We start from the raw sequence: 16,517 nt of genomic DNA on the forward strand, positions 1-16,517 counted from the left end.
ACTAGAAATCTAACGTTACTACCAACAAAAAAAAACGTTAAACTAAAGACAAACTTTTAAATGTGGAAGATAACTGCCTCGAAAATCTTGGGGAGACTCCTTTGCAAAAACATGCTAAGCCAAGCGACCCCAGAATGTACCTGGAGTTCAGGAGGGTGCCTTTATTCTGCCGAAAACTACATTTCCCAGAATGCATCTAAACAAGACCTCGGGAAAGGAGCGCTGCGCTGCCGCAAGGGATTATGGAAGGCGTGGATTCCCAGCGGGGAAAGTGAGTTTCACCTGCCAAGGGCGGGAGAATGTTTGGAGACCGCCTTTCGCACCGACCCGGCCAGCGCTCGTGAGCGACCAATCACCGAGCCAGCCCCCTGGAAGGTCTGAAAAGCGGCGAATCAGAACGCAGAGGCTTCAGCCTTCACGGGCGCGCGGTAATTTGAATACAGTGGAGGAGACACTGGCTCCGCTGGAGAGAGGTCGCCGGCTCTGAGGTTCAGGTGAGTGCTGCGGCGGGCCGAGGCGTGGGGTGGAAGACCGAAGAGAACGGGAGACTCTGTGGAACGTGGGGGTGCATGTCGAGGACAAAGAGCTTTAGCTCAGGGCTTGGCTGCTGGAGACCGAAGCCACCCACAGGTTCTCCGCACTTAGAGGTCACCGGGTTTCCATCTTTCTGACGCACTTTTCTGTCATGCCTTCTCTCATTCAGCCCCGGAAGAGTCTTCTCTTAAGCCGCGGCTGGACCTTGAGTTCCAGAGACCCTGGTTTTCCTTTTAACCTTGAACATGCTTGTGTAATACTTTTTTAAACGTACCTGATCCGAAGGAAGGGGAGGGGAAAACTTCTGTTGAGCCAACATACCATGCTGTCTCATGCTCGAGAATGAACATGCATGATTTTATTTTCAGCAGCCTTAGGAGGTCCGAGGATTTTACAAACCAGGAAACAAGCGGCTTGCTCAAGGCTCCTCAGCCAGGAAAATGGGAGGGGATTATGCTAAACCCGCTTTCTTGCTGAACTCTGAAGGAAAGGCTAGAAACTGGTCTCTGCCTTCACTGAACAGTCAGGCTGTTGGGGAAGACAGTTAAGCCAGCAAGAAAATGCCTTAAATGGCATATTAAAGAAGTGTGGGATCTGGCGAGGGCAGTCACAGGAAGATATCCCCGCAGAATATTTTAACTTGGTGTGAATTAATCAGGCTAATTAAAGAGGAAACTGTGCCCTGAAATGGGGTTAAAAAAAATACTTCCTCCTTGGGAGGATTATTTTCCAGCCTGAAATAGATGTACTAATTCTTTTATTTCTTGTTCCTAATTGTTACTGTGATGCAGTGTTTTCCTTTTTTTTTTTAACCTCCATGGCTTAAATGTTTATTAAAGTGATTTGCTTTTTAAAATACCCTCATCCATCTAAAAACTTTTTCAGACTCTTAAAGTATAATTTTGATATGGTGATTTTTATACAAATTGGATACATTTGGTTATTATAATTTTCCTATTGATTTTAGGAGTTCAGTTAAGAAGATGTCAGCTTTTACTCCAAGAAAAAAGAAGCAGCGTTCTTTGAGCTGTGACAAGTGAGTCTCATCTTATGGGTAGAAACTCTTAAAAAAGAAAAATCCAACCTCTTGTCTGTCTTATCTTCTCTCTTCTATTTCTTAAAATTTCCACTACTCCACTTGTCTGCTCCTTGTGGCTATAGTATATTCTTTTTTTATTAATGTTTATTTTTGAAAGAGAGAGAGTGAGACACAGCATGAGTAGAGGAGGGGCAGAGAGAGAGAGGGAGACAGAATCTGAAGCAGGCTCCAGGCTTTGCACTGTCAGCACAGAGCCAGATGCAGGGCTTGAACCTACAGACTGAGATTAAAACCGAGCTGAAGTCAGATGCTTAACCGACTGTGCCACCGAGGCGCCCCCACTATAGTATATTGTAATTCTAGTCTGGAAATATTGTAAGCTTTCAAAATTAATTATTTGGTGCCTTTGGAGAGAATCAGAAAGAGCTGTTTTCTATGACTTGGAAATGTATGTCAAATCTTTTATTTCCTTGTTCCTCTGAGCTCTCTTATGTAATAACTAGCATAATGTTTTTCATATAGTATTCATCTTTGAGCATTCTTTGAAAGTCTGCTCACTTAGTGCTTACTACATGTCTTAACAGGATATAAATTACTTCCCACTGAATAGGCTTGAGGTCAGTTTATTACATAGAACTAATCATTTTAGGGGACATGTAGCCTGTCAAGCCAGGTGAGCTATAACTCTATGGGCTATAATTTGTATATGGCCACAATTTAGATATAGGTTTAAAATGTTTTTTAATGTTTATTTATTTTTGAGAGAGAGACAGAGACAGGGTGTGAGTGGGGGAGGGGCAGAGAGAGAGGGAGACAGAGAATCTGAAGCAGGCTCCAGGCTCTGAGCTGTCAGCACAGAGCCCGTCACAGGGCTCGAACCCACCAGCCGTGAGATCATGACCTGAGCTGAAGTCGGCCACTTAACCAACTGAGCCACCCAGGTGCCCCTAGATATAGGTTTTGAAACATACACATACCCACATGATATCAAATCCCTTTTTTTTTTTTTTTTTTTTGAGATTATTTTTGAGAGAGAGAGTATGTGTGCAGGTATGTGCCCGCAAGCAGGGGAGGTGCAGAGAGCGAGGGGACAGAGGATCTGAAGCAGGCTCTGCACTGACACCAGAGAACCCCATGCAGGGCTTGAACTTGTGAACTGTGAGATTGTGCCCTGAGTCACAGTTGGATTCTTAACCAACTGAGCCACCCAGGCACCCCAAATCTTCTTTGTTAACAGTGTTTGTTTTTGCAAACATTATTGGGACCTTATTTTTGAAAGATATTTGAATGCTTTGGTAAAGACAAAATTTGAGAATCCTATTTTTATTTACATATGTGGGTATGTATTTTTTTAGTGGGGCAGAGGGAGGGAGAGAGAGAGAATCTTAAGCAGGCTCCATGCTCAGCGAAGAGTCCTGTGTGGGGCTCAAGCTCGTGATCCTGGGATCATGACCCGAACCGAAATCAAGAGTCAGATGCTCAGCTGACTGGGGCACCCAGGTACCCGGAGAATCCTATTGTTAAACTGATAGACAATGTTTATGCATGGTTATTTGGTAGAGAGGATTGTTTTTAGTATGACCTACCAGTATAGTTGTTTATTACTTAGTAGTAGATTGGCATTAAATTGAAGCAAAATGATACTTATCAATGGACTTTGTTTCTTTTCATAGCCTATTATCAGACATCCCATCAAAGAAATTAATTTTGGACTTTGCTGAAAACATATTTCCATCACCTGATCAAAAATACATTTCCCAAAACAGTGATAACAATGAAGAAAAGGTACTTTGCTCTCAGCAAGGCCATTTCATTTCAAGTCCACTCAAAACAACTGAAAAATCCAGATTGGCATCTGCAAATCAAGGTTCACCATTTAAATCTGCTGTGTCTACTGTATCCTTTTACAACAAAGATCAGTGGTATCTGAATCCATTAGAGAGAAAGCTGATAAAAGAGAGTAGATCCATTTGTCTAAAAACTAATAATGAAGATAAATCTTTTCCCATTGTGACAGTCTGCTCCAAGAAGATAAACAAAAAGCCACAAAAGTGTTTAACTTCTAAATATCAACCAAAATATAAATGTATCAAGCCTGTATCAAAGAATTCTAAAAAATCCAAGCAAAATCGAGTGGCCTATAAACCAGTTGTGGAGAAAGAGAATAATTATTACTCAGCTCAAAATAATCTGAATGCTCCTCGGGTTCTAAGCCAAAAAGTCAAACCACAAGTTACACTCCAGGGTGGAGCGGCCTTTTTTGTTAGGAAAAAGTCCTGTCTTAGAAAATTGTCTTCAGAAAACAAGCCGTTACTGGAACTCACGCAAAAGAATCCATCAGAAGTGATTGAAGATTCTGATGTAGAGACTGTCCGTAAAAGAAAAGGTTTTGAGACAAGGCAAGTGCCAAAGTGCTTGTTACTAGAAAAGGAACCGAATGTTGAACTGCTTTGTGCAAGAAGTAAAAATGGAGAGAAATTAATAAAGGTAAAGAAAACCGAATATGTCACTTTAAAAACTAAGTTGGCTATCTGAAATAACTTCAATATACCAAAGATATATATATATATATATATATAAAACATGGCTGAACAAAATTTTGGTGTCTTTGCAGCCCAGAGGACTGCTTTTATTAGCCAAATAATATAGTTTAATCACTAGAAAGAATTTAGGGCAGGTGCAATGATGGGACTTTTCTCCTTTTTTTGGCTTAAGGAAGCCTACAACATTTTTTTGCATTAAGGTATACATTTCACTAAATCCCCTTATTACTAAAATCCAGAGAAGCTTAGCAATTTTTATTTGGTGGTGTTTTTAGAATGTAGAAATAACAAAACTTAGGTAGTGGATTTCCAGCATATGGACATAATTGTTTTTTGTTTGTTTCAGCTTGTTATTTAAAGTACTGGATTATTCCACAAAATTTAAATTAAAAAAAATTTTTTTAATGTTTATTTTTGAGAAAGAGGGAAAGATGGAACACGAATTGGGGAGGGGGGGCGCAGAGAGAGAAGGAGACACAGAATCTGAAGCAGGCTCCAGGCTCCAAGCTGTGCTGATGCACAGAGCCCAGTGTGGGACTGGAACCTATGTAGTATGAGATCATGACCTGAGCCAATGTCAGATGCTTAACAGACTAAGCCACCCAGGTGCCCCTCCATAAAATTTAGAGAAGACAGAAAGTATTAAAAACGTTTTTTATGTAAGCCCACTACTCAGAGATGATCACTGCTCATGCATAGTTGGGTTTTGGTTTATTTTATGTAGTATGTTTTCATGGTTGCCATTCTATGCTTTTTCGTTCTTGCCTCATATTTGACACAGCCAGCCTGGACTAGTGTTGTTTCCTAGGAATAGGATACCAAATTTACAATTTTCTAGGGGGGAAAAAAGGTGAAAAATGTTTAACCCAATATATTTTAAATGTTACCATTTCAATATAATCATAACAAGTGATTAGTGAGGTATTTTTTAAATTTTATTTTTAATTTTTTAAAATTTACATCCAAATTAGTTAGCATATACTGAAACAGTGATTTCAGGAGTAGATTCCTTAATGCCCCTTACCCATTCAGCCCATCCCCCCTCCCAATGCCCCTCCAGTAACCCTCAGTTTGTTCTCCGTATTTATGAGTCTCTTCTGTTTTGTCCCCCTCCCTATTTTTATATTATTTTTGTTTCCCTTCCCTTATGTTCATCTGTTTTGTCTCTTAAAGTCCTCATATAAGTGAAGTCATATGATTTTTGTCTTTCTCTGACTAATTTCACTTAGCATAATACCCTCCAGTTCCATCCACGTAATTGCAAATGGCAAGATTTCATTCTTTTTGATTGCCGAGTAATACTCCAGTGTGTGTGTGTGTGTGTGTGTGTGTGTGTGTGTGTACATACATATATATGGTATATATATGTATATGGTGTGTGTGTATACATATATGGTATATATATATATGTATATATATATACACACACACCACATTTTCTTTATCCATTCATCCATCGATGGACATTTGGGCTTTTTCCATACTTTGTCTATTGTTGATAGTGCTGCTATAAACATTGGGGTGCATGTGTCTCTTTGAAACAGCACACCTGTCTCCCGTGGATAAATGCCTGGTAGTGCAATTGCTAGGTTGTAGGGCAGTTCTATTTTTAGTTTTTTGAGGAACCTCCATACTGTTTTCCAGAGTGGCTGCACCAGCTTGCATTGCCATCAACAATGCAAAAGAGATCTTTCTCCACATCCTCTTCAACATCTGTTGTTGCCTGAGTTGTTAATGTTAGCCATTGTGACAGGTATAAGGTGGTATCTCAGTGTGGTTTTGATTTGTATTTCCCTGATGATGAGTGATGTGGAGCATTTTTTCATGTGTTGGTTGGTCATCTGGATGTCTTCTTTGGAGAAGTGTCTATTCATGTCTTTTGCCCATTTCATCACTGGATTATTTGTTTTTTGGGTGTTGTGTTTGATCAGTTCTTTATAGATTTTGGATACTAACCCTTTATCTGATAATGTCGTTTGCAAATATCTTCTCCCATTCTGTCGGTTGCCTTTTAGTTTTGCTGATTGTTTCCTTCACTATGCAGAAGCTTTTTGTTTTGATGAGGTCCCAGTAGTTCATTTTTGCTTTTGTTTCCCTTGCCTCTGGAGATGTGTTGAATCAGAAGTTGCTGCGGGCAAGATCAAAGAGGTTTTTGCCTGCTTTCTCCTTGAGGATTTTGATGGTTTCCTGTCTTACATTTAGGTCTTTTATCCATTTTGAGTTTATTTTTGTATATGGTGTAAAAAAGTGGTCCCGGTTCATTCTTCTGCATGTCACTTTCCAGTTTTCCCAGCACCACTTGTTGAAGAGACTGTCTTTATTCCATTGGATATTCTTTCTTGCTCTGTCAAAGATGAGTTGGCCAAATGTTTGTGGGTCCATTTCTGGGTTCTCTATTTTGTTCCATTGATCTGAGTGTCTGTTCTTGTGCCAGTACCATACTGTCTTGATGATTACAGCTTTGTAGTATAGCTTGAAGTCTGGGATTGTGATGCCTCCTGCTTTGGTTTTCTTTTTCAAGATCGCTTTGGCTATTTGGGGTCTTTTCTGGTTCCATACAAATTTTAGGATTATTTTTTCTAGCTCTGTGAGGAATGCTGGTGTTACTTTGATAGGGATTGCATTGAATATGTAGATTGCTTTGGGTAGTATTGACATTTTAACAATATTTGTTCTTCCTATCCAGGAGCACGGAATCTTTTTCCGTTTCTTTGTGCCTTCTTCAATTTCTTTCATAAGCTTTCTATAGTTTTCAGTGTATAGATTTTTCACCTCTTTGGTTAAATTTATTCCTAGGTATTTTATGGTTTTTTTGTGCAACTGTAAATGGGATCAGTTCCTTGATTTCTCTTTCTGTTGCTTCATTGTTGGTGTATAGGAATGCAACTGATTTCTGTGCATTGATTTTATATCCTGCAACTTTGCTGAATTCATGAATCAATTCTAGCAGTTTTTTGGTGGAATCTTTTGGGTTTTCCATATAGAGTATCATGTCATCTACGAAGAGTGAAAGTTTGACCTCCTCCTGGCCGATTTGGATGCCTTTTATTTCTTTGTGTTGTGTGATTATAGAGGCTAAGACTTCCAATAATATGTTGAATAACAGTGACGAGAGTGGACATCCCTATCTTGTTCCTGACCTTAGGGGGAAAGCTCTCAGTTTTTCCCCATTGAGGAGGATATTAGCATTGGGTCGTTCATATATGGCTTTTATGATCTCGAGGTATGCTGCTTCTATCCCTACTTTCTTGAGGGTTTTTATCAAGAAAGGATGCTGTATTTTGTCAAATGCTTTCTCTGCGTCTGTTGAGAGGATAATATGATTCTTGTCCTTTCTTTTATTGATGTGATGAATCATGTTAATTGTTTTGCGGATATTGAACCAGCCCTGCATCACAGGTATAAATCCCGTTTGGTCATGGTGAATAATTTTTTTGATGTATTGTTGGATCTGGTTGGCTAATATCTTGTTGAGGATTTTTGCATCCATGTTCATCAGAGAAATTGGTCTATAGTTCTCCTTTTTAGTGTGGTCTCTATCTGGTTTCGGAATCAAGGTAATGATGGCTTCATAGAAAGAGTTTGGAAGTTTTCCTTCCATTTCTATTTTTTTGAACAGTTTCAAGAGAATAGGTGTTAACTCTTCCTTAAATGTTTGGTAGAATTCCTCTGGAAAGCCATCTGGCCCTGGACTCTTGTTTTTTGGCAGATTTTTGATTACGAATTCGATTTCCTTACTGGTTATGGGTCTGTTCAAATTTTCTATTTCTTCCTGTTTCAGTTTTGGTAGTGTATATATTTCTAGGAATTTGTCCATTTCTTCCAGATTACCCATTTTATTGGCATATAATTGCTCATAATATTCTCTTATTGTTTTTATTTCTGTTGTGTTGGTGGTCATCTCTCCTCTTTCATTCTTGATTTTATTTATTTGGGTTCTTTCCTTTTTCTTTTTGATCAAACTGGCTAGTGGTTTATCAGTTTTGTTAATTCTTTCAAAGAACCAGCTTCTGGTCATTGATCTGTTCTGGTTTTTTTGGTTTCGATAGCATTAATTTCTGCTCTAATCTTTATTATCTCCTGTGTTCTGCTGGTTTGGGGTTTTATTTGCTGTTCTTTTTCCAGCTCCTTAAGGCTTAAGGTTAGGTTGTGTATCTGAGATCGTTCTTCCTTCTTTAGGAAGGCCTGGATTGCTATATACTTCCTCTTATGACTGCCTTTGCTGCATCCCAGAGGTTTTGGGTTGTGGTGTTATCATTTTCATTGACTTCCATATACTTTTTAATTTCCTCTTTAACTGCTTGGTTAGCCCATTCATTCTTTAGTAGGATGTTCTTCAGTCTCCAAGTATTTGTTACCTTTCCAAATTTTTTCTTGTGGTTGATTTCAAGTCTCATAACGTTGTGGTCTGAAAATATGCACGGTATGATCTTGATCTTTTTGTACTTACTTAGGGCTGATTTGTGTCCCAGTATATGGTCTGTCCTGGAGAACGTTCCATGTGCACTGGAAAATAATATATATTCTGCTGCTTTAGGATGAAATGTTCTGAATATATCTGTAAGTCCATCTGGTCCAGTGTGTCATTCAAAGCCATTGTTTCCTTGTTGATTTTTTGATTAGATGATCTGTCCATTGCTGTGAGTGGGGTGTTGAAGTCTCCTACTATGATGGTATTACTATCGATGAGTTTCTTTATGTTTGTGATTAATTGACTTATATAGTTGGGTGCTTTCACATTTGGCGCATAAATGTTTACAATTGTTAGGTCTTCTTGGTGGATAGACCCCTTGATTATGATATAATGCCCTTCTGCATCTCTTGATACAGTCTTTATTTCAAAGTCTAGATTGTCTGATATAAGTATGGCTACTCCAGCTTTCTTTTGTTGACCATTAGCATGATAGATGGCTCTCCATCCCCTTATTTTCAATCTGAAATTGTCTTTAGGTCTGAAGTGGGTCTCTTGTAAACAGCATATAGATGGATCTTGTTTTCTTATCCATTCTGTTACCCTATGTCTTTTGATTGGAGCATTGAATCCATTGACATTTAGAGTGAGTGATTAGTGAGATATTTTAAATTCTGTTTTTGGTACTAAGTCTTTCAAGCCCATGTTTATTTTCACTTGCAGCATATCCCAGTTGGAACTAGCCATGTTGCAAATTCTTCTTAGCTACTTGTGACTGGTGGCTACCCTAACAGACCGTGCGGGTCTGACACTTTCTATTAGTGACCTCTTATCAGTAATCTTACCAGAGGAAAGTCCCCCCGCCCAGGTACCTGGGGCAGAAAGCAATTGAGACTTTAAGAAAGGCTGTCTCCCAGTTTGGGGCTTGCATGTCTGTGGTGACTTGTTTATACTTGTCACAACCTATGCAGCTAGAGAAATGATAGGCTTTCACATGCCGTTCAGTACATTCTGAGGCTTATTTATTGAGCAGTTCAAACTCTGTACAGTCCTTTCCCTCCTCACCACCTCCTCTCATTATCATTCTTATTGCCTCCTCTCAAATTCAACCCCAGTTGCTACCTCTTGTAGTCACCTAAATTTCAAGTCTCAGTAGCAAAAATTATAAATTGGTGGTCAGTAGGCCACATCCAGCATGTGGGTGTTTTGCTAGGCTTACATAATGTTTAACAAAAAAAAAAAAAAAAAAAAAAAATTGAGCCAGCATTCTAAAGAAATGGTGTTTCATGAAAGTTGAAGTCTGATGTATCATGAAAAATGGAAATCTGACCAAGCTAAGCTTTCATTCCTCTATAGCAAACTCTTGGGACAGATTATCAGGCTACCATTTGACAGGTATGAGCTCCACTAAATCAACGTGTGTGTATGTATTTAGATCAGTCCAGTTTTGCTATGAATCAATTTCACTTACCTGCTGTCCTTGTAGGCATTTAAGTTTGCAATCCCTACTAAATATTTCTGCCTGTTTATCAAGTATTGCCAAGTATATTGTTAAATGGAACATGTTCTTGATGGCTAAGCCATGACACTCCGATTTTATTCATTCTTCATATTTTTTTCTACCAAAAAACACCCCTGTGTCTTGATGGGAGTTTTGGTGATATGAGTGTATATGTTTATCAAAACTGATATATCTGCACTTCACATAAATGCACGTCAATTTTTTTTAAATGTACAATTTGCACTAAAATTCTTAGTTAGCAAAACAAAGTGGTGGGGGGGTTGCTGTCTGCATTTCCACCCATCCATCTCCTAGTTAGTTTTCTCTCTATTTGGTGATGAAGATACGATCTTTATACAGTGACATGATGAATTCTCTGCAACACTCTCTTCTCACTTTCTTTTTTAAACTTCATTTTCAGAGGCTAGGTACTGGGTTCTGTCTAGTTTTCAGTAATTTTTGAGAACCTAGGCTTTGATCATCTTACATTTGTGGAACTGAGCTCAGCTCAAGATTTTTTTTTTTAAAGTTTATTTATTTATTTTGAGAGAGCACAAACGGGGGAGGGACAGAGAGAGAGAGGGAGAGAGAAAATCCCAAGCAGGCTCCACACTGTCATTGCAGAGCCTGATGCGGGGCTCAAACTCAGCCAACTGTGAGATCATCACCTGAGCTGAAATCAAGAGTTGGACACTTAACCGACTGAGCCACCTAGGCACCCCACTCTGCTCAAGATTCTTAAGATTTTGTTAAACACCCACTACTAGTATTCATCTCTCCTAGCTAAGGATGACTCCTCTTTTCATTAGAGGGTACATCACCTTTCCCCAACTCATGGAGCCCTGAGAAATGGCAAACTGATGCGTTGTCCCATCTCTGCTGAGATGTAATGGTCTTGAATAGGAGTTCTTTTTTTTTTTTAAATTTTTTTTTTAATGTTTACTTATTTCTGAGAGAGAGAGACAGAGTGTGAGCAGGGGAGGGGCAGAGAGAGAGGGAGGCACAGAATCCGAAGCAGGCTCCAGGCTCTGAGCTGTCAGCACAGAGCCCGATGCGGGGCTCCAACCCCCAAGCTGTGAGATCATGACCTGAGCCAAAGTTGGACACCCAACCAGCTGAGCCACCCAGGTGCCCCAGGAGTTCTTTTTTAATCAAAAGTTTGTTTTTTTTTTCCCCTTTCCTCCCAAGCTGTATATTCTCTTAAGTCTCACCAAATTAGTAGTGTTAGTGAAATATTTCAGAATGCTTTCCCTTTGTCTTTCCCACTTCCCTGCTACTGCCCAGCAAGTGGGATTTAGAAGCCTCTCCAGCTAGTCCAGAATGTTCTTTTTCTTTCCTTGGCTGCCTGTTTTTAAAGCTTATGACAGAAGGTTGTCCCTTCCAATTTGGTGGCTGCTGGGGAAATTTTTGCCATTTTTACTAATTGTTTGGGTTTTTTTTTTTTTTTTTTTTTTACTTATTATCGTAGAAGGAATGTTCTGTAGTCTTCATCCTATTATCTCTATCAGGAAATAGATGTTTTGACAGAATTAAATATGCACACTCTGTTATGTACATTTCATAAATATAGGGGAAATTATCCTTAAAATAGTCTGAAAGTTGAGGATTTAAAGTCAGTTAAAAAGTGTAATTTGTAATAAGCTAGATATTTTGTTTTAGAAATAGATCTGTGGGGATCCGTTCATGAAATAGAAAATCGTTAAGAATTAGAGTTTTTTTTAATTTTCCCTATTCATTTTCAGGATTCATCAGGTGGAGTAGTTTCTTCAAGAGAATGTAAACCTAATGAAAATAAATATTTTCCTTCAGAAGATTCTCTCAGTGAAAACAAGGCGGGTAAGTAAGATAAAACTTCTCAAAATGAGTTCATATAATTCATTACATGTGTCGATATGGAATTCTGTACAATAATGTTTTTTTTTTTTTATTCAGTATGTGTACTTCTATTTGTATCTTTATGTTTATCTCAGTGACACTGTTTTCTGTAGTAAGCAGTGTAGTGCAGTTTGAAAACGAGGAAGGTAAGGAGACCTTAGGCTGGAATTTAAGACAAAATACTAATGCATAATTGGTCTATGGGATATAGCCAGGGTACTTAAGCTCCCTAGAACTTGGTCTTTTCATTACACCTACTCTACCTGTCTTTTACCCAAAATAATAGAAAGGAGTAAAAACAATTTATGTTATATATTCATCATCAAAACTCTACTGTAAGTAAGCATAATTTATGAAGCCATCAAAAGGACACTTGGGCATCAGGAACCTTGGGATTTTGTCTAGGTCTGCCACTAATTAACTATGTGGTCTAGGGATGAGATCTCTAGTCTTCATTTTTAAATTTCTCTTAGTTCTGAAATCCCATTACTAACTTGTAATGTCATTGTTCAATTAAACAGTATTTACTAAACCATGAATATACACAGAGGTTAACATTCTACTTACCAACCAGATTCTGGATAACTTTACTTTGTTGGTTATAGCTGTAAATTTGAAAATAAATTAAAATTCTTGGAGTGTATATATATTGATTACAGTGAGAAAACTGCAGTTCACAGGAAGAAAACAGATAAAACAAAGAGCATAGTCTGGAGCAATAGCCCTTAAGAGGACCTAATGATATATAGAGAAGGATTGTTCATAATGATAATTCTGAGATACCCTGTTAATAACTAGTATTTACTAGGTGCTGAATATGTACCAGGCAGTGCTAAGTGTTAGTACGTGTTATGTTTCCTATGGGTTGTGCTATTACTGACCTAATAGAACATGTAACAGAACAACAGTGGCTTTCTCTTTACAGTAGTTAATAAAGTTTGCTTTTAAAATAAATTTATTTTAGGGGTGCCTGGGTGGCTCAGATGGTTAAGCAACCAACTCTTGACTTTGGTTCAGGTCATGATCTCAGAGTTCATGGGTCAGCACATCGGACTCTGTGCTGAGAGTGCGGAGCCTACTTGGGATTTCTCTTTCTCTCTCTCTCTCTCTCTCAAAAAATAAAAAAAAGTGAAAAAAAAATGAAAATAGATTTATGTCAGTATACTAAAGTCCATTTAAAGAAAAACATTTCATGAACAAAAAATAATACAGATGGCACAAGGATATGGCAAAATTCATAAAGGTACTGTACAAATGGTAAAGGATTGTAACAATAATTACAGTTTATCATTTCTCACAACCTTAGGAAATGAGTTCGTATGCCCATTTTATAGAAGAGGAAACAGACTTAGGTTAAGTAACTAACCCACAGCAGATCAGACCTGTCTTGGCCTTGTTTCTAAATTTTTTTTTTTTTTTCAACGTTTATTTTATTTTTGGGACAGAGAGAGACAGAGCATGAATGGGGGAGGGGCAGAGAGAGAGGGAGACACAGAATCGGAAACAGGCTCCAGGCTCTGAGCCGTCAGCCCAGAGCCTGACGCGGGGCTCGAACTCACAGACCGCGAGATCGTGACCTGGCTGAAGTCGGACGCTTAACCGACTGCGCCACCCAGGCGCCCCTTGGCCTTGTTTCTAGAGAATGAGCTCTATTTTTCAATGCAAAGTTAAAAGTTTGCTTTTTACTCAGTAGCCCGCTTGTCCCCTATTTTTCTCTAAACAACTACTATTTTAACTTTGGTCTTTTTTTTTTTTTTTAAATAGGACTTTTATTTTGTAATAATTTTAGATTTATAGAAAAGTTATAAAGACAGTACAGAGAGTTCCTGTATATTACTCCCCTCATTTCCCTCATTGTTACTATCTAATATCAACATTGTACTTTTGTCAAAACTAAGAGACTGATACTAGTACATTACTATTAACTAAGCTCTAGACTTTATTTGGAGTTCAGCAGTTTTCCATCAATGCCCTCTTTCTGTTCTACAATCCAGTCCAGGGACCACATCGCCTTTAGTTATGTCTCCATAGTGTCCTTCGGTCTGTGACATTTTCTCAGTCTTTTCCTTGTTCCATGTTTTTCATGATTTTGACATTCTTGAGTACTGGCCAGTTATCCTGTATCATGGCCCTGAATCTTGGTTTGTCTGATCTTTTCTCATCAATAGAATGGAGTTAATGGGTTTGGGGGAAGAATGCCCCTGACGTGAAGTACCCTTCTCACCACACTGGATTGGGGGTACTGATGTCCATATGACATTAAGATGTCCATGTGACATCACTTGGTCAAGGTCAAGTTTGTCAGGTTTCTCTACTGTAAAGTCACTCTTACTCCTTTTCCATACTCTGTTCTTGGGAAGTAAGTCACCAAGTCTAGTCCATCCTTTCATGGAGGGGATTAAGCTCCATCTTCTGGGGGAGTGGAGATATTCACATATATTATTTGGAATTCTTATGTAAAGAAGTGTTGTCTCTTTTCTCCTAATTGTTTCCTCCATCTTGAAGTAAATGGAGTCATGGACACTTAATAGTATGGACTCATGAATATTTTATATTTTGGGTTGTAATCCAATACTACATTATTTATTCTGTTGTTCACATTGTTCTAGTTTTTACCAATGGGACATCTTTTCAAGTCATTCTCTTTGGCATGCCTTGTCCTTTTGTTTCTTTTGAGCACTTCTTTATTTTCTGGCACTACAGGGTATTCCAGCCTCATGTTGTATTTTCTCTGCCCCAGTCCTAGAATCAGCCATTTCTCCCAGGAAACTGGTGTGTTCTGTTAGGCTTCTATTTAGAAACCAAGATCTGGACTTAGTGTGCTCACTGCTCTGGAGTGTTACTGCTTCTAGGCCTTCTCAGCAAACAGAGCTAGGAAATATACATATGCATACCATGTATGCACACATCTATAATTGTTTCTGTATCTCTCCATCTGTACATATACTAAATAAACGTAAGTTCAAATTTGCTGTCCTGGTCTCTAATCCAATACCACAGGGTTTATCCCATCCTTTCTTGTTTATCCATGGCTTCCCTTAGGGAAAAACCTTTCTACTATTCATTACCCACCCACTTAATTGTTCAGTCCCAGTACACCTGCACAATAGTTTCAGAATCGTTAATTCATACTCCTGTGAGAAATATTTACCAGTTAGAGTCTAATATTTACAGTCCTTTTGTCTTTAGCCTTATAATTTCTAATTAAAACACAGTTTGATAAAGATATTTAGGTCAGCTGCCCATTCTTCCCCTACCTCCTTCATCGTGGTCATGCCACCTGTTCTAATACAGTTAGATTCATTCGTCACAGTGTGCATTCCATCCTGGGATCCCTCAACGTCATGGCTGATGTTTAAATTTATAAAATTCAACTTAATATTTTCTTTCATGTACTGTGCTTTTGGTGTTATATGTAAAAACATATCCAAACCCAAGTTGTTGTGGAGTTTTCGCTCACATTTTCTTCTAGAAGTTATATAGTTCTGCATTTTACAAATAGATCTGTGACCCATGGTGAGTTAATTTCTATAGAAGAGTGTTGTTGGTTTTTTTTTTTTTTTTGCATATGACTGTCCAATTGTTCCAGCACATCTGTCGACTCTCCTTTCTCCATTTAATTACTTTTTCTCTGTCAAAAATCAGTTGACTGTATGTGCGTGGGTGTGGTTGGGGCTCTCTGTTTTGTTCCATTGATCTAGACCATACTGTCTTGATTATTTGTTAAGTCTTGAAATCAAGTGATTTCAGTATTTAGGTCTTATTAACATTTAAAGTTTTATGATTTAAAGCTTTGAGTTTATTTTATAATACAAAATTACTGTCATTTTTTTCCCCAACCAGTTTCTCCTGATTCTGTTGTCTACCCAATCTTCAGTGTGTCTTCAGTCAATACAAAAAGGTAAGGATTGCTCTTATTTTAATGTTTAAGGTTTATTTAATTGAGTCCTCTGGGTATCTTTCTTTCTTGCACTATGTAATTTGGAGAGTATTTTTTTTTTCCTCCCCACTAAGGTGATATTGAGAATAAGATGAAATCAGGCCCTCTCCTAGAAACTTCATAAGAACCTAAGAGTTAAGAGAAGGGAAATATCTTTATGGGTTTGAGTGATAATAATTGCTAACATTTTTATACAGTACCTGACCCATAATAAATAGTTTATATCCATTATTTCACTTGATTCTTAGAACAGCCCAGAAGATCGATACTATTAATAATTCCATTTTCAGCTGAGGAAACTGATAGTAATTCACATCTCTTAGAAGCAACAGCTCTTAGCAGCCACAACTAGAATCCGTATCTGAATTAAAGCCCATTCAGCTGTATTGCCTTTCCTGGGTGATAGTATATTAATGATAGTTCATGTTTAATGAGCATTTACAACCTCATGATGTAGGTACCAGTGTTACCCCATTTTATAGACTAGGAAACTGGCCAGAGGAGTGAGTAACTTACAGCAGCTTTAGTGCTGTTAGAAATCCTGGCTAAAAAGGGATACAGGAGTACTGATGCATAGTGGCACTTGTACCCCAATGTTTATAGCAACACTCTCAACAATAGCTAAATTATGGAAAGAGCCTAAATGTCCATCAACTGACGAATGGATAAAGAAA

At 38.3% G+C, this 16,517-nt stretch overlaps 1 protein-coding gene across 1 annotated transcript in view; it reads left to right on the plus strand.

Annotated features, from left to right (window-relative positions):
• The first annotated feature begins 256 nt into the window (after nucleotides 1-256).
• The window catches only part of ESCO2 (establishment of sister chromatid cohesion N-acetyltransferase 2), a 30,692-nt gene continuing 14,431 nt past the window's right edge, over nucleotides 257-16,517 (plus strand). Inside the window, exons 1-5 of the mRNA XM_030312668.1 lie at nucleotides 257-494; nucleotides 1,502-1,570; nucleotides 3,247-4,060; nucleotides 11,771-11,864; nucleotides 15,747-15,804. Coding sequence (XP_030168528.1) covers nucleotides 1,518-1,570; nucleotides 3,247-4,060; nucleotides 11,771-11,864; nucleotides 15,747-15,804 — 1,019 coding nt within the window. The 5' untranslated portion in view covers nucleotides 257-494; nucleotides 1,502-1,517. The remainder of the gene's footprint in view (nucleotides 495-1,501; nucleotides 1,571-3,246; nucleotides 4,061-11,770; nucleotides 11,865-15,746; nucleotides 15,805-16,517) is intronic.

The sequence above is a fragment of the Lynx canadensis genome, chromosome B1 (assembly GCF_007474595.2).
Source record: "Lynx canadensis isolate LIC74 chromosome B1, mLynCan4.pri.v2, whole genome shotgun sequence".
NCBI lineage: Eukaryota > Metazoa > Chordata > Mammalia > Carnivora > Felidae > Lynx > Lynx canadensis.